Source organism: Nerophis lumbriciformis, linkage group LG26, assembly GCF_033978685.3.
Source record: "Nerophis lumbriciformis linkage group LG26, RoL_Nlum_v2.1, whole genome shotgun sequence".
NCBI classification, from domain to species: domain Eukaryota; kingdom Metazoa; phylum Chordata; class Actinopteri; order Syngnathiformes; family Syngnathidae; genus Nerophis; species Nerophis lumbriciformis.
Genome location: NC_084573.2, coordinates 37,118,805 through 37,144,151, shown reverse-complemented (window position 1 = coordinate 37,144,151; position 25,347 = coordinate 37,118,805). Strand labels below are relative to the sequence as shown.

The following is a 25,347-nucleotide window of genomic DNA, read 5'->3' as shown; positions in this document are numbered from 1 at the left end:
AGCGTTTTCTATTCGGGCTCCAATACTATGGAATGCCCTCCCGGTAACAATTAAGAGATGCTACCTCAGTAGAAGCATTTAAGTCCCATCTTAAAACTCATTTGTATACTCTAGCCTTTAAATAGACCCCCCTTTTAGACCAGTTGATCTGCCGTTTCTTTTCTTTTCTCCTCTGCTCCCCTCTTCCTTGTGGAGGGGGGGCACAGGTCCGGTGGCCATGGATGAAGTGCTGGCTGTCCAGAGTCGGGACCCGGGGTGGACCGCTCGCCTGTGCATCGGCTGGGAACATCTCTGCGCTGCTGACCCGTCTCCGCTCGGGATGGTGTCCTGCTGGCCCCACTATGGACTGGACTCTTACTATTACCGTGTTTTCCGCACTATTAGCCGCACCTAAAAACCACAAATTTACTCAAAAGCTGACAGTGCGGCTTATAACCCGGTGCGCTTTATATATGGATTAATATTAAGATTCATTTTCATAAAGTTTCGGTCTCGCAACTACGGTAAACAGTCGCCATCTTTTTTCCCCGCAGAAGAGGAAGCGCTTCTTCTTCTACGCAAGCAACCGCCAAGGTAAGCACCCGCCCCCATAGAACAGGAAGCGCTTCTTCTTCTACTGTAAGCAACCACCCGCCCGCGTAGAAGAAGAAGAAGCGCGCGGATATTACGTTTCATTTCCTTTGTGTGTTTACATCTGTAAAGACCACAAAATGGCTCCTACTAAGCGACAGGTTTCCGGTTCATGAAAAGACGCAATCTCTCCATCCGCACACGGACTACTATTTCACAGCAACTGCCTAAAGACTTTCAAGAAAAGCTGGCTACTTTCCGTGCATATTGTAAAAACAAGATAGCTGAAAAAAAGATCCGGCCAGAGAACATTATCAACATGGACGAGGTTCCACTGACTTTTGATATTCCTGTGAACCGCACTGTGGATACAACGGGAGCACGTACGTTGAATATTCGCACCACAGGGATTGAGAAGTCATCCTTCACTGTGGTTCTAGCTTGCCATGCTAATGGCCAGAAACTTCCACCCATGGTGATATTCAAAAGGAAGACCTTGCCAAAAGAGACCTTTCCAGCCGGCGTCATCATAAAAGCTAACTCGAAGGGATGGATGGATGAAGAAAAGATGAGCGAGTGGTTAAGGTAAGTTTACGCGAAGAGGCCGGGTGGCTTTTTTCACGCAGCTCCGTCCATGTTGATATACGACTCCATGCGCGCCCACATCACGCTGGTTTTTAATATATTATTAAAGTTTGACTGACCTATCTGACTGTTTTTTTGACATTCCTTTAGCGCAGTTAGATGCGGCTTATAACACGGGGCGGCTTATAGGTGGACAAAGTTTTGAAATATGCCGTTCATTGAAGGCGCGGCTTATAACCCAGGGCGCCTTATGGTGCGGAAAATACGGTATTTATAATATGAAATGTTCAGGCACACTGCGTAACTCAGGCTTTCAGACACCGATGTAAACATGCTGTTTTTCATTTCTATTCTCATTCCCCAGGTGTGCAGTGAGAAAAGTTTGCATTACCAGTGACTTTGGTGCCTATGATGAGTGGGAGTGGGATCTCATCAGGAAGGTCTTTGCAGGTGGATACGTCAGACAATTTCCTTTGCTGCAGCAGGCGCATCTTCTGTCGCTTTTGTCTTAGTGCCGTCCGCTCCTCGGAAAAGAATGCAGATGAACACCTAGATGAAAAAAAAACAACGACATGGTCGACAACAATAACCTACACGTGTGAGTGCTCGGTGTTATATGTACCGTCTGGGTTTCCCCATCAGTCTCCGGATTGTGCCCCACTCGACTCGAGTCAACTTCCTTGTCTTTAAGGTGGGAAAAGTCTCCTTCAGACACAGACAGAATTCATTGTCGCCCTCAAAAAGAGGCCTGGAAAAATAAAGGGTAGAGCGAGGACTTCAATAAAGGAAAATGCCGTTTCTTACAACTTTGAAGAACCTTTCCTGGAGACAACATAACTAATCTGCTGTTGCATTCATAAAAAAGTAACATTCTGCCATGTTTTACTGTCATATAAGTGCAAAAAGGAGTTCACTGCTGCGAGAATAAAAACGTATTTGCGCATTGCGGACATTTTTTTTGGCACATTTTACGACTGCAAACCCTCGTGCCCAGGCTGGATATGTTGCATAATCAATACGATTGTACCTACGGACAGTTATTCACGACTACAGCCACCTTGCATATTAGAAACAAACCACAGCAACTACAAATAATCCACACAGTCAAAGCCTTCTCATGTACAACATGGATGCCTTATATCAGAGGTGTCAAAGTCGTTTTCACTGAGGGCCACATCGCAGTTATGTTTGGCCCCAGAGGGCCGCTTCTAACAGTGAATACTATTAATACGCAAGTTTTTTTATGCATTTTATTCGTAGATTTTTTTTAAACTAAAATGTAAAACAAATATGGTAATATTGCAATAATTTCACCTCAAAATGGAATGTATATTACTGTAAATGGAAAAACAGTACTGCTGTTTATAATGGTAAAAAAGGCAGCTCAGTTGCCAGAATTTTATTGTAAAATTTGCATTTGGTTTTTTTTTCTGTAAATAAAAACTGCAATTTTACAGTAAAACCTTAGCTGCCAGTTTTTTTTTGGTTTTTTTTTTTTTTTTTTTTTACAAATCAACAACTGTAGATTTGTTGGCGTTAAGGCTGCAGCTAACAATTATTTTTCTATCGATTAATCTATAGATTATTTTTTTCGATTAATCGGTTAATCTATAGATTAATTTTCGATTAATCTATAGATTATTTTTCCTTTTACCGATTTTTTATTTTATTTAAAATGAAGATGAAAAAATAAATGTAGGCCAGTTTTTTCAAAAGGCATGGCTTTTTACAACAACAAAAAAAGTATGGCCACTCAGTCAACATTGACAACAACATGACAAAATATTCTGTAACAATGTAAACATTTAAAACTTTTAACATTTAACAAAATTAAAAGTAGCTTATTTGCTTTTTAATGTGCAAATATAAAAGTAAACATCCAGTGCAAATCTTAATATTCTGCAATAGTATAAGCATTTCAAAAGTAAAAGTATTGCTTATTTTGCTTTAAAATGTGCAAAAATAAAGATAAACATCCAAAACAAAAAAGTGCAAAACGAAAATAATCTGTAACAGTGTAAAAATGTCAACAAAAGTAAAAGTATTGCTTATTTGCTAAAATGTGCAAAAATAAAGATAAATATCCAATACAAAAAAGTGCAAAACGAAATATTCTGTAACAGTGTAAACATTTCAACAAAAGTAAAAGTATTGCTTATTTTGCTTAATAACACAACAATGATAGTATGATTAAAGTGAAAGTTAATTGTTCGTTTGTACATAGTTAATGTTGTAAAAGGTATTTGCACAACTAATTAACGTTTGTGACACGTCTTGTGCCGTGGGGTTCTTTCAGGACCGACAGACTGAACGCCAGACGGCTTTGCCGGGTTTACAATCTTTTAATTTTACACAAAGTCTTTTCTCTTCCAACTCTTTTCTCTTTCTTTCCTCGCTTTTCAGCTCCTCTTCCTCGCTCGCTCGTCGTCCTCTGTCTCTGTCTCTCCTCCTCTCTCGCTCCACGTCAGCTTCACTCTGGCTCCTTCCAGTCTCTCTTCCCTCTCTCTCTGCTGCTCCCCTTTTCTTCAGCGAGAGGAGATTGGATGATCGTGCCCAGGTGCGCGGATCGCGCACCTGGGCACGATTGCGGCGTCGCTCCCGGCGCGCCCCGCCTCGCCGCTCGCCGGCCCCGCCTCTCCACAGCGTAAAAGAGGAGCGCGTCTTTGTAAACACTGAACAGGCACGCCAAACGCGCCTCTCAGAGCGAAACGGTGCTTTAGTTTATGAATTTACAACGCAGATACAAATGACACATTCATGTTTTTGTGTAATGATGACAACGTATACTCACGCGGACGATTGACTAGTTGATGGTGATGGCAAGAACGCTGTCGGTTTTCTTTTCAAATGTTCGTTCATAGCCGTTGTGCTGCTATGATAGGCCATTTCCGCTCGACACAGTGTGCATACAACAACATTATTAGTCCGTTTATTGAAATACTCCCACACTTTTGACAACTTTTGGCGTGCTTTTTTCCCCTCGCTCGCACCGCTTGCACCGTCTGCTTTGCGCTCCGCCATGACAGTAGTGTGACGTAAATATGCGACGCGTCGACGCACAAAAACGGCGTCGACGTATTTACGTAACCGATGACGTTGACTATGTTGACGCGTCGTTTCAGCCTTAGTTGGCGTATTACTGTAAATACCAAAACGGCATCAGTTTATTAGTGTAAAAAAAGTTACGTTTTTTTCATTTAGAGAAAAATGCTGTAAAAACCACAGTTAAGTTCACAATTTTATCATGAATTCTATTGCTGCTTTTACATTGCACAATATGATAGATAACTTGCTTTGAAATCATTATTATTAGTATTTATTTATATTTAAAAAATGGTTTGAATGTTTGATAATATATTTTTGCATAATTAGACAATATTTAAGTTAGCATAATTTGCGATTACATGGAGTACATATATTTTTTTCTCCCAAAATAGAAAAAGAATACATTTAGTGAGAAAAGTTACAGTACTTTATAGATACATATTATTTCCAGGCTTTCGAGGGCCAAATAAAATGAAGTGCGAGCCACTTCTGGCCCTCGAGCCTTGAGTTTGACACCTGTGCCTTATATAATCAACGTTATCCAATTGTATCATTAATTCTATTGCTGCTTTTACATTGCACAATTTGATGGATAACTTGCTTTGAAATCATTATTAATAGTATTTATTTATATTTAAAAAATGGTTTGAATGTTTGATAATATATTTTTGCATAATTAGACAATATTTAAGTTAGCATAATTTGCGATTACATGGAGTACATATATTTTTTTCTCCAAAAATAGAAAAAGAATACATTTAGTGAGAAAAGTTACAGTACTTTATAGATACATATTTTCAGGCTTTCGAGGGCCAAATAAAATGAAGTGCGAGCCACTTCTGGCCCTCGGGCCTTGAGTTTGACACCTGTGCCTTATATAATCAACGTTATCCTTCCTCCCACCAGCTATAAATTAAAACAGACCTTCCACGATAGAAATAAACAATGACTGAAATCACAATGCAGATAATACTGTGATGCAGCTTCTCCCCCAGGGCCATAACCATCCTGAACGGACTGCCCCATTGTCCCTCATAACTGCCTTCTCTTCGGTGCAATAACCCATTCCACCAACCACCCTGTTTTTGTTTTTGTTTTTTTCATGTATATATTCATTTCACACCATATTCATTGCACTTCTACATTTTTTATATTTTTATATATTTGCACATTGTTTTTCTAGCATGCACACATCGCACTGTATGGAATGGCCTCAATCTCGTTACCTTGCGTAATGACAATAAAGCTGATTCTGATTCTGATTCTGATGCGTTTAAGATACAACTCCTCATCACCGTGGCGGAAAAATAAACTAAGTTTCCTCCATGTACCATTATCACTGGAGGACTAGAGGAAAAATAATGGCTAAGCATGCTACACACACAGGAAAACACAAGGAGCATAGCTTCAATTTAAAGTAGAGGTGATCGATTTAGATGCCGATACTATTGGGAGCCATTACCTCCCTGCTTGGGACTCAGCATCAAGGGTTGGAATTGGGGGTTAAATCACCTAAAATGATTCCCGGGCGCGGCCACCGCTGTTGCCCACTGCTCCCCTCACCTCCCAGGGGGTGATCAAGGGTGATGGGTCAAATACAGAGAATAATTTCACCACACCTAGTGTGTGTGTGTGACAATCATTGGTACTTTTAACTTTTTAACTTTATTGATATCTAGTATGGTATCACAGCGAAACAAAAATTAGATTGATATTTTATTGTTTACAAACTCAGGGAATAAGTCTCTGGATACAGAAATGCTTTGAAGGCAAAACCCAAATAATACCAATAGTATTTTATTTAGTTATTGTGCACTAGCCACTTTATTTTGTCAAAAAAATGTAAACATTTAAAAAAAGAAGTATGTAGTAGGGTTCCCGATACCATTATTATGGTGTACTTTTCCAAATAAAGGGGACCACACAAAAAAACTAATTGTTTGCTTTATTTTAACAGAAAATCTAATGATATATTAAACATATGTTTCTTATTGCGATCAAAGAACAATTTTGGCACTCAATAACAGTGAACATACTTGACAACTACTCTCTTAATAATAAGTACGCAAAACTGGCTGCAAAGGCCCCTAATTTGGGAGTAACACATTTTGTCATTTTTGTTTGTCTTATTTTGTCAAAATTATGAGGGACAAGCGGTAGAAAATGGATGGATTATTAATCTATTTAATTTTATCCATTAATATGTCACTCAATCTCCTCATGCTCTCTCAGGGAGAGCATGTCCCAAATTCCAAGCTGCTGTTTTGAGGCATGTTAAAAAAAATAATGCACTTTGTGACTTCAATAATAAATATGGCAGTGCCATGTTGGCATTTTGTTCCCCATAACTTGAGTTGCTTTATTTTTGGAAAACCTTGTTACATTGTTTAATGCAGGGGTGCTCATTACGTCGATCTCGAGCTACCGGTCGATCTCGGAGGGTGTGTCAGTCGATCACCAGCCAGGCATTAAAAAAATAGTCCTAAAAATGAGCGATCATAAATCTTCACTATGACGTCACTTTCGTCACTTGATTGACATTCACGGCACCCGAGGGTCTTCTGAGATGACGCTGGCTGCTGCCAGCTCATTAAAATTACCGACTGGAAGGCGAGAAACACTTTATTTCAACAGACTCTGGCGCCGTACCTGTCGTCAAAACTACAAAGACCGACTGCACAGTTGCACAATAAAAGCTCTGCTTCATCCTGCCTGCGCTAACAAAATAAGAGTCTCAGAAAGCTGGCGTGCACAAGCTAGCAAGCTACGAAGTTTACCGACAATGTATTTCTTGTAAAGTGTATACAAAGGAGTACGGAAGCTGGACAAGTAAGATGCCAAAAACCAACCACTTTCATGTGGTATTGGACAGAAAGGAGGACTTTTTTTCTCCTCCATTCGAAAATGCGGACGTTATCAGCACCACTGTCCAATCAATGCAAGTCATCAGAATCAGGTAATACACTAACTTATATTCTTGTCTTCATGAAAGAAAGGAATCTAAATGTGTTAAACATGCTTGTATTATCTTTAAACACCTTTAACTTAACAATATTAACTATATGTGTTAGACATGCTTGTATTATCTTTAAACACCTTTAATTTATTACCGTATTTTCCGCACTATAAGGCGCACCTAAAAACCACAAATTTTCTCAAAAGCTGACAGTGCGCCTTATAACTCGGTGCGCTTTATATATGGATTAATATTAAGATTAATTTTCATAAAGTTTCGGTCTCGTAACTACGGTAAACAGCCGCCATCTTTTTTCCCCGTAGAAGAGGAAGTGCTTCTTCTTCTACGCAAGCAACCGCCAAGGTAAGCACCCGCCCCCATAGAACAGGAAGCGCTTCTTCTTCTACTGTAAGCAACCACCCGCCCGCGTAGAAGAAGAAGAAGAGCGCGGATATTACCGTACGTTTCATTTCCTTTGTGTGTTTACATCTGTAAAGACCACAAAATGGCTCCTACTAAGCGACAGGGATCCGGTTCATGAAAAGACGCAATCTCTCCATCCGCACACGGATTACTATTTCACAGCAACTGCCTAAAGACTTTCAAGAAAAGCTGGCTACTTTCCGTGCATATTGTAAAAACAAGATAGCTGAAAAAAAGATCCGGCCAGAGAACATTATCAACATGGACGAGGTTCCACTGACTTTTGATATTCCTGTGAACCGCACTGTGGATACAACGGGAGCACGTACGGTGAATATTCGCACCACAGGGAATGAGAAGTCATCCTTCACTGTGGTTCTAGCTTGCCATGCTAATGGCCAGAAACTTCCACCCATGGTGATATTCAAAAGGAAGACCTTGCCAAAAGAGACCTTTCCAGCCGGCGTCATCATAAAAGCTAACTCGAAGGGATGGATGAAGAAAAGATGAGCGAGTGGTTAAGGTAAGTTTACGCGAAGAGGCCAGGTGGCTTTTTTCACGCAGCTCCGTCCATGTTGATATACGACTCCGTGCGCGCCCACATCACGCTGGTTTTTAATATATTATTAAAGTTTGACTGACCTATCTGACTGTTTTTTTGACATTCCTTTAGCGCAGTTAGATGCGGCTTATAACACGGGGCGGCTTATAGGTGGACAAAGTTTTGAAATATGCCGTTCATTGAAGGCGCGGCTTATAACCCAGGGCGCCTTATGGTGCGGAAAATACGGTAATATTAACTATGTGTTAAACATGCTTGTATTATCATTAAACACCTTTAACTTGTTAACAATATTAACTATATGTGTTAAACATGCTTGCATTATCTTTAAACACCTTTAACTTGTTAACAATATTAACTATATGTATTAAACATGCTTGTATTATCATTAAACACCTTTAATGTATTAACAATATTAACTATATGTGTTAAACATGCTTGCATTATCATTAAACACCTTTAACTTGTTAACAAAAACATATATTTCATAAATAAGTAAATATAAAATTATATATATGAATGAGGTAGATCCCCACGACTTGATCAATTGAAAAGTAGCTCGCCTGCAGAAAAAGTGTGAGCACCCCTGGTTTAATGCATCTAGCGGGGCATCACAACAAAATTAGGCATAATAATGTGTTGATTCCACAACTGTATATATCGGTATCGGTTGATATCGGAATCGGTAATTAAGAGTTGGACAATATCGGAATATCGGATATCGGCAAAAAAGCCATTATCGGACATCTCTAGTTAGTACGCGAGAAAAAGAGTTACTCAGTGTTCGCCCTTACAATAACAATGTCGCTACAGTTTACAGAACGTATTGTTGACGGGTTTTGAATGCATTTTAAAGTGATTTAGTGGTAGAATTGATTGCTCCCATTAGCTGCATTGCTAGCCACCAAGAACGAGACGATTTTTATGTTAGAAAGCGAAAACAAAAACTTTTGTCTTCTTGTCTCTCATAATGATTGTGAATAATAGGCAAAATACAAAAAAAAAGTGCAGTTCCCCCTTTATTAAGATAAGCTTTATTAATTTTTTTTTATTGCTATAAAACATTTTCATACCTGCCAACTTTTGAAATCAGAAAAACCTAGTAGCCAGGGTCCAGGGGCCGCAGGCCCCGGTAGGTCCAGGACAAAGTCCTGGTGGGGGGTTCAGGCTTCGCCCCCCGACGCAAAATGATTATTAGCATTCAGACAGGTTAAAATGTTGCTAAAACCATCACTTTTCTATCAGTCACAGTGACTTTTCAAAACAAAAATATTACAGCAAAAATCATATGGGTTGATTGACATGTTTATTCTGTAAGCTAACTTCAATAGTTTGAAATTATTTTGACAGTTAATGCCAGTTATCCTGTCAACCTTTCACAAGACTTCAATTTGTTCATTGAAACACTTTTTACAGTAAACAAATGGTAAAACAGTACTAAACAATTCCATAAAAAAAAAAATTGGTGTCATTATTAACTTTCTGTCCAAGCTTGTATAATCTACTGCCTTGTTCAATTGTAAAAAATATTCTGGGCCTAAAATTCACATTTCTATCACAATTATCATACTGTAAACATGGTAAGCTAACTTCATTAAAATTAATAGTCCTGTCAATAGCATGGAATTACAATTCAAATGTAGTTTTTTTGCAAGCCTTTCAAAAGAATTCAAAATATGAAAAATTAATGAAAATTAATTTAAGCCATCAGACACTTGAAAAGTGGCACATCACATCTCTAATGTAATCATTTGAACTTTTCAACAGAAATAGCACTGCAAAAATATTAAGGACATACTTCTGTATTTTGGTAGTTATGCTGTCAACATTTAACAAGATTTCTTCAACTTGGACTTGAAAGCATAAATAGTACAAACACTTTTAACAGTATAACAGTACTAAACAATTCCAATAGATAACATTAGTGTCATTACCTTTTTGTGGCTAAAATCCGAAAAACGTTGAAAGTTTTCCACTTGTATCGCTAGCAACGGCATTAAACTTGTGTTTTTGTGTCCCAACGTGGTCTTTTACATCGCTATTTCCTCCGTGTCCGATCGAAAAATCTTGTCTGCACAAGGTGCAATTCGCGTAGTTTTCACCCTTTTTGGAACGGATAATTATTCCCGGATAGGCTTTTGAATATTCTTCACGGAATGACTGCAGTTTTCTTTTCGGTTTAAGACTCGTTTGCGATTTTTCTCCGGCTGATTCCATGATCGTTCGCTCGTTTGGAAACAATGCCTCGTGCTTGGCAGCGGTGCTATAAATAGCCTCGCGCTTTTTAAAAAAAAATTTTTTTTTAATTAATGAAAAAACGAATTTTTTATCACTGCAACCGTAACCCGGAATAGGTTGATGAAAACCGTACTAATTACGGGAAAACCGGAGTAGTTGGCAGGTATGCATTTTCAGTTCTATAATCTATCGTCAAAGTATCTGATCAGAACTCGAAATCGGATCGAATCTGACGCCAAGAAAATGGGATCGGAGGCCAAACATGTTAATTGAGACGTCCCTAGCTTTTAATGAATTGTATTTATGTTCATGAACAGCAATTTACAAACAAGATATGCAGTGTTGTTCCGGATACAGGCTCAAATAGGGCTGATCTTGCCAATAGTTTGAATACCTTTTTTGCTTCTATTGGGGAAAACCTATCCAGTAAAATAGGTCAACCTCCAGGGTATTCCTTTATTCCTTTAAAGAATTTTTAACAGGCAGCTACCCGAGCTCCTTTTTCATGCAGCCAACCGACATCAATGAGCTTTATACGATCATTATGGACCTAAAGTCATCACATACAGCTGGAGTGGACGGGATATGTAGCAAAATCTTGAAAGCCATAGCAAATGTGATCATAAATCCTCTTTGTCACTGTATAAACCTGTCACTTAGTGCTGGCATTGTACCCAAAATGTCCAAAGTGGCAAAAATAATCCCAATTTTTAAATCAGGTGATAAAAATAATATGAACAATTATAGGCCAATTTCAATTTTACCAACATTTTCAAAAATATTTGAGAAAGTGGTCTATAACCGACTGAATGGCTTTCTGGAAAAACTAAATATCCTTGTCCCCTCCCAATATGGTTTTCGTAAAAAAAAGCACCACCTGTACGGCTATACTCGACCTCTTGGAAAAGGTCAATAAACTGTATTGAAGAAGGAAAATGCGGTATTGGCATTTTTTTTTATCTATCCAAGGCCTTTGACACAATAGACTTTGAGATCTTATCGTATAAGCTATATCACTATGGTGTCAGAGGGGTACCTCTCGATTGGTTCCGCTCTTACCTATACGGAAGGCAGCAATGTGTATGCGTCAATGATCACAATTCACCCTGTATGACCATAAATTATGGGGTTCCCCAGGGATCCATCTTGGGGCCTCTCCTTTTTATCCTATACATAAATGATTTTGTAACCTTTTCATAAAATAATTTTTGCTGACGATACAAATTTGTTTACCTCACACAGGAGCCTACACGATCCACAAGTAACTGTCAACTCAGAGCTTGTGAAAGTGGATTCCTGGTTCAAATGCAATAAGCTCTCACTTAACGTAAATAAAACAAATTTTATTCTATTTCGTTCTAATAAAAACCGGACAAATACTGAGCACTGCCATATCAACATCAATGGGCAGGAAATACAGAGAGTGTACTCCACAAAATTCCTGGGGGTCATCATTGACGAATACCTCAATTTCAAATATCACATTAGCCATCTGTTAAACAAATTATCCAAATATGTTGGCCTGTTCTTTCACCTTCGTCATTATTTTCCTCTTTATGCTCTACTCACACTATATAAAACTCTCTTTGAACCACATCTAAACTACTGTAATGTCATCTGGTGTAACACCTTCCCTACCTACCTTCACAAATTAAAATCCATGCAAAAGAAAATCATACAGGCCCTGTCATGGTCCAGGTTTAATGCCCCCACTCGACATCTATTCCATAATTATCATCTCTTAAGACTGACAGAGTTCAATATTTATCAAAATGCTTGTTTAACCTATCAAGTCATTTACAGGCTGAATCTTAGGCTCTGTAGCTTGGTTCCTATCTACCGTCCCCAGCATGCCCACAACACTCGTAACTTAGATCTGATATCAGGGAAACATCGTTTACTGGATTGTACCGCTCGAAGTGTTGTATGCAGGGGACCAAAGATTTGGAACCGGCTTAATGAGAGCCTCAAGATGCTGTATCCATTCTCCAACTTCAAAAAGAAACTGAAAACTTATCTATTAACCACCTATATTTAATGCCTCATGTGGGGTAGACTACTGTTGGGTTTTGCATGGTTGAATGAATGTATGTATGTATGTGTATGCTTGCTTTAGTACTATTATCTTGTGTTAATCATATAGCGTTGTTTTTTTGTTTTTTGTTGTTGTGCTTGCTACCATGTTTCATGATTCCATGTACAGGTAAAAGCCAGTAAATTAGAATATTTTGAAAAACTTGATTTATTTCAGTAATTGCATTCAAAAGGTGTAACTTGTACATTATATTTATTCATTGCACACAGACTGATGCATTCAAATGTTTATTTCATTTAATTTTGATGATTTGAAGTGGCAACAAATGAAAATCCAAAATTCCGTGTGTCACAAAATTAGAATATTACTTAAGGCTAATACAAAAAAGGGATTTTTAGAAATGTTGGCCAACTGAAAAGTATGAAAATGAAAAATATGAGCATGTACAATACTCAATACTTGGTTGGAGCTCCTTTTGCCTCAATTACTGCGTTAATGCGGCGTGGCATGGAGTCGATGAGTTTCTGGCACTGCTCAGGTGTTATGAGAGCCCAGGTTGCTCTGATAGTGGCCTTCAACTCTTCTGCGTTTTTGGGTCTGGCATTCTGCATCTTCCTTTTCACAATACCCCACAGATTTTCTATGGGGCTAAGGTCAGGGGAGTTGGCGGGCCAATTTAGAACAGAAATACCATGGTCCGTAAACCAGGCACGGGTAGATTTTGCGCTGTGTGCAGGCGCCAAGTCCTGTTGGAACTTGAAATCTCCATCTCCATAGAGCAGGTCAGCAGCAGGAAGCATGAAGTGCTCTAAAACTTGCTGGTAGACGGCTGCGTTGACCCTGGATTTCAGGAAACAGAGTGGACCGACACCAGCAGATGACATGGCACCCCAAACCATCACCCAACCATGCAAATTTTGCATTTCCTTTGGAAATCGAGGTCCCAGAGTCTGGAGGAAGACAGGAGAGGCACAGGATCCACGTTGCCTGAAGTCTAGTGTAAAGTTTCCACCATCAGTGATGGTTTGGGGTGCCATGTCATCTGCTGGTGTCGGTCCACTCTGTTTCCTGAGTTCCAGGGTCAACACAGCCGTCTACCAGCAAGTTTTAGAGCACTTCATGCTTCCTGCTGCTGACCTGCTCTATGGAGATGGAGATTTCAAGTTCCAACAGGACTTGGCGCCTCCGCACAGCGCAAAATCTACCCGTGCCTGGTTTACAGACCATGGTATTTCTGTTCTAAATTGGCCCGCCAACTCCCCTGACCTTAGCCCCATAGAAAATCTGTGGGGTATTGTGAAAAGGAAGATGCAGAATGCCAGACCCAAAAACGCAGAAGAGTTGAAGGCCACTATCAGAGCAACCTGGGCTCTCATAACACCTGAGCAGTGCCAGAAACTCATCGACTCCATGCCACGCCGCATTAACGCAGTAATTGAGGCAAAAGGAGCTCCAACCAAGTATTGAGTATTGTACATGCTCATATTTTTCATTTTCATACTTTTCAGTTGGCCAACATTTCTAAAAATCCCTTTTTTGTATTCGCCTTAAGTAATATTCTAATTTTGTGACACACGGAATTTTGGATTTTCATTTGTTGCCACTTCAAATCATCAAAATTAAATGAAATAAACATTTGAATGCATCAGTCTGTGTGCAATGAATAAATATAATGTACAAGTTACACCTTTTGAATGCAATTACTGAAATAAATCAAGTTTTTCAAAATATTCTAATTTACTGGCTTTTACCTGTATATACTGTCCTCTGGACCCCCTGTCAAAAGCTTCTTCTAGCTTATTTGGGGGACCCTTTCACGTACCAACATCTTTAAATGATGATATTTCACTACTATTGTAATTGTTATATGGTATTGTGAATAAACTTGAAACTTGAAAGTGAAAAGGCCAGTTTACCTGTCAATGTTGGAATAGAACCATTCATAGATGCACCATTTGTGAGCTTTGGGCAGCTTTAGGAGGTTCCTTAACCTCAGCCCTATTCTCTGGGATGACTTTTTATCTGGAGTCACCAAATTAGTGAATTTCTGCAAAGAAAACACAACATTGACACATTCAATACTCACACAATGTATTTTAAGTCATGTACTACAGAATTCATAGTGCCAAGTTCTTTTCACCTGTGGTGTGGTGTTGACCCTCTGACTTCTTCTGGGGGATCTGGAAGGAAGACGCTGCTGTGGCTGATCCTCCTCATACCGACTTCTCTTCGAGCCTCGGGTGGGCTGTCAGGTCCAGTATGGAGTTGAACCAAATGTAATTGTGCAGGGGGACAGGGGGGGCTATGGATGTTTTGTGTCTCTTACCGTGTCTATTATGAAGGAGGACTGACGTCCCCTGGTGTTGTGAGCTCTTGGGAAGATGTTCTTTTCATTCAGAGAGTTGGACAAACTACCCTCTGTGGAAAGTCAAAGTTAGAACATGGACAAGCAATTTGAAATTATAATGGAGCACCATTGCACTCTATTCTACGTATCACCAAGATTTTGGAAAAAAGTTTTTTTAAAGGGTTGGTCAGCGCTCGGAAATGGATTGTTTTGGACCACATTGTTGACCATTTTTGTCAGCGTAATCATTGAAGCGAGTTTTTAACTAGCTACCTAATAACATAACATAGTCAAAGAAAAAACGTCCTTAGTACAGACCTCATTATCAGTAACATAGAAAATAGGTGTGAACCAGTGACGTGCAGTCACTAGAGGCAGGTGAGGCAGGGCCTCACCTGCCATCATGGAAAGAAAAAAAATGTAAAAAGAAAAAAAAAAAATTAAATTGTTATATGTATCCAGTGATTATACTATAAAGTTATTTTCCATTTACCTTCACCAGTTTTAGATTATTTTTATTCAAAATCGCTGAATTTTCACATTTGCCGTTCAAATACTGAGAAGAGACGGTGCGGTGATCAGCAGCCAGTTGAGGCACGTCACTCAGTGCCTCAACATGGATTCCGGACTCGGCTAACTGCTGGCCTGCTGTGCAGTGAGACCGTATTGCTATATGAATTATATTATACATTTCCATAGTTTAGTTAGCTGAGGTATATAATGTACAGTGTATTTTGTCAACAACTGTATGTGTGTAAAGTATTTCTTGTGCTGAGCGATCATAAAACGGCTGCAAAAGACGCACTGGCTGAGGCTCCAGTAATCCCGCCTCCTGCACCCCCGCCGTAGAATTGTTATATCAACTAAAGCCCACACTTAAACTTTCCACGTGCAAGATTGAATCTATTTAAAAAAGTTATTTCATAAGAAGCCAAAAAGTGCAAAAACAATAATGTTCGTGTTGGAGGAGTTGTGAATGAATGCAGGGACACAACATTAGGTACACCTGCAGACTGCAGGTGTATCTAATTCACAACTCCTCCAACACGAACATTATTGTTTTTGCACTTTTTGGCTTCTTATTAAATAACTTTTGTAACCTATTTTTATGGGCTTTCCTCTTTGTGATGTTAAGTTCCTGTTATGCGCTGTTATACAGTATATGCCTTGAGCTCTTATTTTGAAGGCGCTAAGAGCGGAAGTGATGACACGTTGGAGTGGAGCGGAAGTTTTTGAAAGAAGGTAAATAAAGTGGTCCTCGTGTAAACTGGAGCCTCCGTGTTTGTTATTTTGTAGTTTCATACAGTATAGGCGACATTTATAAACCCTCGGTTACACTTTTTTAAATAGATTCAATCTTGCATGTGGAAAGTTGAAGTGAGGGCTTTAGTTGATATAACACTCCCGTCAGCGGTTGCATTAATCCAGCACAACAGCGGCGAATGGACTTCATTTATAAGTAAAGGTAAGACCATAATAACGTTTTTTTTAATTAAATGTGCTTTTTTGTGTGCTACAGTTTGTATGTGTAAAGTTAAAGTTAAGTTAAAGTACCAATGATTGTCACACACACTAGGTGTGGTGAAATGTGTCCTCTGCATTTGACCCATCCCCTTGATCACCCCCTGGGAGGTGAGGGGAGCAGTGGGCAGCAGCGGCGCCGCGCCCGAGAATTATTTTTGGTGATTTAACCCCCAATTCCAACCCTTGATGCTGAGTGCCAAGCAGGGAAGAATGCTGGTATGAGCTTTTAAACATAACCCGTTAACTGCTGCCAATCAAATGGTGAATAAGATACTCTTTAGGGTTCATATGTTTGTAAATCTGACTGTGATGAAGTCAGTGCCTCACCAGCCATCAACCTCACCGCACGTCACTGGTGTGAACACAGACAAGTGATGTTGGAAGCCAAAATTAATGAACAGATCATTTGCCAATAGTGGCAATTCCTCCTTGTCACACCCTCTCAAGCAGGGGTGCCCAAACTTGAAATGATAATGTGAAAATGTGCCAATTGGCAACGGACCAAACAGTGATTTGAAGCGTGAAATACAAAGAGCCTAAACATACAGTACAGGCTTTGCACACTCTTGGCATTCTCTTGTTGAGCTTCAAGAGGTAGCCACCTGAAATGGTGACTACCTCATCGAGAGAATGCCAAGAGTGTGCAAGGCAGTAATCAGAGCAAAGGGTGGCTATTTTGAAGAAACTAGAATACAAAACATGCTTATAGTTATTTCACCTTTTTTTGTTAAATACATAACTCCACATGTGTTCATTCATAGTTTTGATGTGACAATCTACAATGTAAATAGTCATGAACATAAAGAAAACGCATTGAATGAGAAGGTGTGTCTGAACGTTTGGTCTGTGCTGTATATATGAAAAAGTTCCTACAATTAGTGCCAATAATAATAATAATAATAGATGACAACTTTTTATCTTCAGGTACGATCCCGATATTGATTGGATAGGATGTGAGCAGGAATCATACATACTTGTATTATTTTGCAGAGTGGAAATTTAGAAAGGGTTTGATCAAGTGAAATTATCGGTAGTCACACAGAGAACAATGGTGGGTGTGAATGGTTGCTGTCCCTTCTCATTAAACTCTGCTAAGTCCTATACTGTGCAGGACTGTCCCAGCAGGGGACATATCAGGTGCTGCGCCATGGTCTGTGGTCCGCTGCCACAGTCACACATCAACAGCATCAGTAATATGCAAATATAATGATTTGATAAATGTTTATATTGACAAATGTGTTTTAGACTGCAATATCGTTCAATTAAGGACACGTACTGTATGTCTAGCTTGTGTGCTATCGTGTGCTGAGCTGTTGTGTAGCTGCAAACTTCTAGGAGCCTGTAACCTACCGTATTTTCCGCACTATTAGCCGCACCTAAAAACCACAAATTTACTCAAAAGCTGACAGTGCGGCTTATAACCCGGTGCGCTTTATATATGGATTAATATTAAGATTCATTTTCATAAAGTTTCGGTCTCGCAACTACGGTAAACAGCCGCCATCTTTTTTCCCCGTAGAAGAGGAAGTGCTTCTTCTTCTACGCAAGCAACCGCCAAGGTAAGCACCCGCCCCCATAGAACAGGAAGCGCTTCTTCTTCTACTGTAAGCAACCACCCGCCCGCGTAGAAGAAGAAGAAGAAGCTTTTGAAGTCATCCTTCACTGTGGTTCTAGCTTGCCATGCTAATGGCCAGAAACTTCCACCCATGGTGATATTCAAAAGGAAGACCTTGCCAAAAGAGACCTTTCCAGCCGGCGTCATCATAAAAGCTAACTCGAAGGGATGAATGGATGAAGAAAAGATGAGCGAGTGGTTAAGGTAAGTTTACGCGAAGAGGCCGGGTGGCTTTTTTCACGCAGCTCCGTCCATGTTGATATACGACTCCATGCGCGCCCACATCACGCTGGTTTTTAATATATTATTAAAGTTTGACTGACCTATCTGACTGTTTTTTTGACATTCCTTTAGCGCAGTTAGATGCGGCTTATAACACGGGGCGGGGCGGCTTATAGGTGGACAAAGTTTTGAAATATGCCGTTCATTGAAGGCGCGGCTTATAACCCAGGGCGCCTTATGGTGCGGAAAATACGGTACTTTGATTTCCTTTTGTAAATGACTTCCCTAAAATACAAGAAAAGACCAACCTTGTGTGCTTACTGGGACATTTAGCTGTTCGCTGGCTGTCCCGCTTTGCACAAGTTAATGCAGTATTGGAGCTAAAATCAAAAGGTTTAGATGCAAGCCCATTTCATCTGATACTTGTTTTTCAGACTCATATCTTATCTCAATAACTGTCCAGAACACAAACATTGAGCTTAAAAGAAAGTCATCATTAATATGTATTACAAACCCCAAAAGCAGTGAAGCTGACACGTTGTGTAAATGGTAAATAAAAAGAGAATACAACAAATCCTGTTCAACTTATATTCAATTGAATAGACTGCAAAGACAATAAACTTAACGTTCGAACTGGAAAACTGTTATTTTTTGCAAATATTAGCTCATTTGGAATTTGATGCCTGCAACATGTTTCAAAAAAGCTGGCACAAGTGGCAAAAAAAAAGTGAGTATTTGGAACATCCCACAGGTGAACAGGCTAATTGGGAACAGGTGGGTGCCATGATTGGGTATAAAAGCAGCTTCCATGAAACGCTCAGTCATTCACAAACAAGGACGGGGCGAGGGTCACCACTTTGTCAACAAATGCCTGAGCAAATAGTTTAAGAACAACATTTCTCAACCAGCTTTTGCAAGGAATTTAGGGATTTCACCATCTACGCTCCGTAATATCATCAAAAGGTTCAGAGAATCTGGAGAAATCACTGCACCTTGGATCCCTCAGGCGGTACTGCGTCAGAAACCGACATCAGTGTGTAAAGGATATCACCACATGGGCTCAGGAATATTTCTCAGTAACTACAGTTCGTCGCTACATCTGTAAGTGCAAGTTAAAACTCTACTATGCAAAGCCAAAGCCATTTATCAACAACACCCAGAAACACCACCATGGAAAAGTGTTATGTGGTCTGACGAGTCCACATTTCAAATTGTTTTTGGAAACTGTGGACGTCGTGTCCTCCGGACCAAAGATGAAAAGAACCATCCGGACTGTTATAGGCGCAAAGTTGAAAAGCCAGCATCTGTAATGGTATGGGGGTGTATTAGTGCCCAAGGCATGGGTAACATACACATCTGTGAAGGCACCATTAATGCTGAAAGGTACATACAGGTTTTGGAACAACATATGTTGCCATCCAAGCAACATTCTTTTTCATGGACACCCCTGCTTATTTCAGCAAGACAACAGCATTGCTTTGTAGTAAAAGAGTGCGGGTACTAGACTGGCCTGCCTGTAGTCCAGACGTGGCCAAACGTGTGGCGCATTATGAAGCCTAAAATACCACGACGGAGACCCCCGGACTGTTGAACAACTTAAGCTGTACATCAAGCAAAAATGGGAAAGAATTCCACCTGAAAAGCTTCAAAAATGTGTCTCCTCAGTTCCCAAATGTTTACAGAGTGTTGTTAAAAGGAAAGGCCATGTAACACAGTGGTGAACATGCCCATGTGACAACTTTTTTTGCAATGTGTTGCTGCCATTAAATTCTAAAAGGTAAAGATTATTTGCAAAAAAAAATTTAAGTTTCACAGTTCGAATATTAAATATCTTGTCTTTGACATGGAGAGGAGCCAGATGAGGTGGTTCGGGCATCTGGTCAGGACGCCACCCGAATGCCTCCCTAGGGAGGTGTTTAGGGCACATCCGACACGTTGGGAGACCACGGGGAAGACCCAGGACACGTTAGGAAGACTATGTCTCCCGGCTGGCCTGGGAAAGCCTCTGGGTCCCCCCTGGGAGGAGCTGGACGAAGTGGCTGGGGAGAGGGAAGTCTGGGCTTCTCTGCTTAGGCTGCTGCCCCCGCGACCCGACCTCAGATAAGCGGAGGAAAATGGATGGCTTGTTGGAGGATTTGCAAATCATTGTATTGTGTTTTTATTTACCATTTACACAACGCACCAACTTTACTGCTTTTGGGTTTTGTACATCTAAGGAGCTACTCTTAGGCGGGCGAAACCAAATGACTCAACATGCCAAACTTAACCCCTGGGCCACACTTTTGGCATCCCTCCTCTAAGGGCAGTTTAGAAAATTACATAAAAACTATCTCATTAGTTTCTTATTCATGTCTCTCACCGAAGCAGTGGCATCACAGCCAAAGTTGTGGAATGACTTAATCTTACATACAACCAAGAAACAGAGGAATATTTTGACACGTGGTTAAAAAGACTGGAAGAATAATAACAAGAAACAACTGATGCAGCCATCTTCAGAATGACAAGAATTCTAACGTGAAAAATATTTTCTGACCAACGTACCTTTTAGACTGACGAGCGCCTCTGCCGAAGAGCCTGTGGGAAGACCATATGAAATGATTTGTTTACAGAACAACTCGAAATGTGAAAAATGTGGAAGTTGTGGAACTTTGAAGAATGTCCCATTGATTTCAATGGGAATTTCAGAATAAATTGGGAATTTCGGGAAAAGTGGGATTTTTTGGGGAAAATGGCAAAAAAAACAAACTTGAATGGTCTGAATGAGTTGAAACAGTCGGTGTTGACATTTTTCAAATCGGTGGAGAAATGTTGAAGTAATAACATGTTGAAATGAGAAATGCTATTAAGGAATTCCTGGAATTGTTCCAACTTCGTGTTTTAAGAGGAACGTTTTGACGGTGGAACGGTTGAAAAATGTGGAAGGACTAGTACAGTGTTTTTCAACCTTTTTTGAGCCATTTGTTTCATTAAAAAATACAGAGGCACACCACCAGCAGAAAAGGTTAAAAAATTAAACTCCACCAGGTTGTTGTGCCTTATTTTGAGTTGGTTGTTGTTTCCTGTGTGTAGTGCTTTAGTTCCTGTCTTGCGCTGTTATTTTGGTGACCTTTCCTGTTTCGTTGGTGTTCTCCTGATTTTTTTTGGATTTTTTTTTATGGTCTTAAAAAAATACAATCATGTGTGCTTACGGACTGTATCCCTGCAGACTGTATTGATCTATATTGAAATATAATGTAGGAACCAGAAATATTAATAACAGAAAGAAACAACCCTTTTGTGCGAATGAGTGTGAATGGGGGAGGGAGGTTTTTTGGGTTGGTGCACTAATTGTAAGTGTATCTTGTGTTTTTTATGTTGATTTAATTTTTTTTTTTTTTTAAATAAAAAAATATATACCGGTATATTTTTTTTTAATTCTTGTGAGGCCCGGTACCAATCGATCCACGGACCGGTACCGGGCCACGGCCCGGTGGTTGGGGACATCATGCACAAAAGTGCACTAATAGCTTGTTTTAAAATGTCTCTGACAATCTTGCACTTTCTGTTTTGGAAATGACATGAATGTTTGTGCCACTGCTTAATAAATAGTCTATTTCTTCCGCGAGTATTTTGTAAAGGTTTTCGCCTGTGGAAGCCGTATTGCATTCCCTCGCTAATTCCTCCGTGTCCGATCGAAAAATCTTGTCTGCACAAGGTGCAATTCGCGTAGTTTTCACCCTTTTTGGAACGGATAATTATTCCCGGATAGGCTTTTGAATATTCTTCACGGAATGACTGCAGTTTTCTTTTTGGTTCAAGACTCGTTTGCGATTTTTCTCCAGCTGATTCCATGATCGTTCGCTCGTTTGGAAACAATGGGCAACAGGTGCCTCGTGCTTGGCAGCGGTGCTATAAATAGCCTCGCGCAAGGCATTCGGAATGGCTCGATAGGAAGTTACGGGAAGCAGTGTCGATTGTCATTGTTGTTACGCGATTTCGTGAATAAAACTTTAAAAAAAAAAAATTTTTTTAATTAATGAAAAAACGTATTTTTTATCACTGCAACCGTAACCCGGAATAGGTTGATGAAAACCGTACTAATTACGGGAAAACCGGAGTAGTTGGCAGGTATGCGAATGTCTGTGCTGCATTGGATCAGTCTCCTTTCTTTAACAGGCAAAAGCTTTATAACCTCACTAATGCCTTGCATCGTCTATATTAGATATATAACAACGGGCGGGTGCGGGCGGATGGCGGGCGGATGCGGTTCTGATCAAATGTTAGATCGGGTGGATTGCGGATGGTTGACGACTTTCTGATGCGGTTGCGGATGAAATAATTGCCTATCCGCGCATCTCTACTAGCCAGTATGCTGTTTTTTTTTTCCAATAAAATACTGGAAAGGATACAAATGTTGTTTGTCTCTTTTATCCGATTATTAATCGAAGTAATAATCGACAGATTAATCGATTATCAAATCAATCGTTAGTTGGAAGCCCTAGTTTGAATAGGTTGAAACATTTTGGAAATGGCCGATTCATTTTGGAATGGGAACTATGATATATATTGTGTATCGCATTATGGCCTTAAAATATGGCAATATTAAAAAAAGGCCATATCGCCCAGCCCTAGTTTCAATGATGCCATTTCTGTTTGTCATGTATAATTTTGTCTATTTTGTCTTTATCCTTGAATAAACAGGTCAGTTTCTTGTTACCAACCATTGTGTATTATTCAAACTCCCCTAATTCAGCTGGCTAGTTGTTATCAAGAGTACTAAAACCCTTTTCAACATGATTCTGACAACTAAGTAGGCTAAATAACTTTAAACTTTAATACATGCTCGGATAGGCCATTATCGGTATGGGGCGAGGGCGGACCTACGTCACTTCCGCCCTCCAATCCCCTAGCAACGCGGTCGCCATATTGAATTCGTTGAAAACAAACCAGCTCACAGCAAACACAGCATTGACAGAAAAGGCATTTAATGAGGTTTCACTGCATTTTAAACTGTTCTAAATGGCGTATGATTATGTAAATAGTCTTTCCAGTGAGGCTAGGTTAAGATACGAGTTAAAATGTTTTGTAGTTGGATTAAACGACTGCCCTTACCGCCTTCCAGCAGATGCGTGGACTGATAATCCTACACAATGGACATGGAATTTGGAAATCTTTATGTCTACCTCACAAGCGCACCAGGTCGGTTGTTAGCTTCGGTTGTTATATAACGAATAAATCACATAAAAATTGTTAAATCACCCAAGGTATGTTGATAAATGATAATAAGGATGACACGGTGGCTACCAATATCTGTATATTTATTATATCTGTAGAGAGCTCATTCAAATTCAGTTCAGTATTATGATTTATTATTTGCTGAATTACTGGAAATAGCCTTTATACCGTATGTTATTGTTGTGCAACAACAACAACTTCAGCTGTCGAACGTTATTCAGTAAAAATTCAACGGGTTCAACATTAGCATGGACGGTATAGCCAAGTTGTGGTTAAGAAGGTGGATTTTTGTTCCTTATATTTACCAGAAACGAAGTAATCCGAACACCACGACCCGGGATTTTGGGGGACTCCAGTGAGAACCGTCCTCGTTTTCCCGGTGTAAAGCTGCGAGCCATTTGTCTCGTCTCTGTGGGCTTTTAGCACGCTTTGGCAGAACAAAATACGACCTTTGTTTTCCCTGTTTCCAGTTGTGGTTTGCACAACCAAAAACAACACCGTTTTTTTGGCATTTTGGAGGCAGAATGACGGGTTTAATCAGCGCAGGTCGACCGGTTAAAGAGTAATGGCGACGGTTTGTTTTCAACGCCAGTCAGGTTGCTATGGCTCGAAGAACCCGTATGTAGCTCAGTTGCCCGGATGTCGGCCCTGCCCCATCGGTCAGTATCGGTATCGGATGTGCAAAAACAATATCGGTATCGGATCGGAAGTGCAAAAACCTGGATCGGGACATCCCTAGCCAGTATGCTGTTTTTTTTTCAATAAAATACTGGAAAGGATAGAAATGTTGTCTCTTTTATCCGATTATTAATCGAAGTAATAATCGACAGGTTAATCGATTATCAAATCAATCGTTAGTTGCAGCCCTAGTTTGAATAGGTTGAAACATTTTGGAAATGGCCGATTCATTTTTGAATGGGAACTATGAATCGGAGCCTTCACACATTGTTTGTTTACAGATGAACTCCAAGCTAGGTGACCGAAGGCGGAGGCCTACGCCCCGGCGGCGAGAGCTGTCAAGCGCGGGGAACATTATGACGACAGCTCGGTGAATTGTGGTAAATGAAACCCCCCAAAAAGGGACAAGCGGTATAAAATGGATGTAAACATTAGCACCATAACGTTCAGTGACGTTTTGCAGCAATACCTGCTTTGTAATACACGATAAAATAATAGTCATTTCCAATGAAAACCCCACACTAGTACGACACGTCGTCGGCGCGGTGGGTTTAAGCAAGTAAAAGGAAGATATGGAGATTGTTTTGTTAGCGGGCGGCTAAGCTAACGGTGTTTGTTTAAAGAAACTTGCTGAACTCTGTTAGCCTTCGTTAGCTCCCGAAGCTAACTAGTTAGCATCCACGGCCAGACCGGTGTTTACTACGTGGGGGGGGGAAATAAAAAAAGACTTTACAAACTTAAGTGAAAAACGGCCGGGGGGGTATGACAGAGAGCGGTTTATCCACCACCGCGTGTTAACAACACCAGGGACGAGGTTATAGTGCCGATACGAGGAGGAAAAAGCGTGTTAATGTGTGCGATGTTACTCACTCTCGTCCAACAGCTGCTCCATCTCCGCCATCTTGAATCAGCCGCGCCGCTTTTTCAAAGAGATCGTCAAAATGCATTCTGGGTCGGGACGAGTCGGCGGACACAAACCGCCTAAACCGGCATTGTTCAAATAACATTATGTACGGTTATATTACTTGAATGAGTCAGTCCAATATGGACTACGGAGCTCCTGGGTGTGGACCCCGGAACCACAAATGGCATGTGTTTACATTTTGCTCTTGTCCATCCATCCATTTTTTTTTTTACCGCTTGTCCCTTCTCAGAAAACACTTGCCTTGTCCAAGTACCGCCATAATGACCAACGTTGAAACACAGTAGCGTAATAGGCCTAAGTATTCATCATTTTAAGAAGTATATGTAATATACAGAGGTGGGACCAAGTCATTGTTTTGCAAGTCACAAGTAAGTCTCAAGTCTTTGCCCTCAAGTCCGAGTCAAGTCC

The 25,347-nt window shown here is 40.2% G+C and overlaps 1 protein-coding gene across 1 annotated transcript in view; it reads right to left on the bottom strand.

Moving 5' to 3' along the window:
* Positions 1 to 25,001, bottom strand: part of lin9 (lin-9 DREAM MuvB core complex component) — a 57,280-nt gene extending 32,279 nt beyond the window's left edge. The window contains exons 1-7 of the mRNA XM_061986720.2: positions 24,885 to 25,001; positions 20,664 to 20,696; positions 14,741 to 14,832; positions 14,555 to 14,659; positions 14,331 to 14,461; positions 1,778 to 1,903; positions 1,547 to 1,704 (exon numbers count right to left, since the gene is read on the bottom strand). Of these exons, the coding sequence (XP_061842704.1) occupies positions 1,547 to 1,704; positions 1,778 to 1,903; positions 14,331 to 14,461; positions 14,555 to 14,659; positions 14,741 to 14,832; positions 20,664 to 20,696; positions 24,885 to 24,915 (676 nt within the window). The 5' untranslated portion in view covers positions 24,916 to 25,001. The remainder of the gene's footprint in view (positions 1 to 1,546; positions 1,705 to 1,777; positions 1,904 to 14,330; positions 14,462 to 14,554; positions 14,660 to 14,740; positions 14,833 to 20,663; positions 20,697 to 24,884) is intronic.
* Between the last annotated feature and the right edge of the window lie 346 nt (positions 25,002 to 25,347).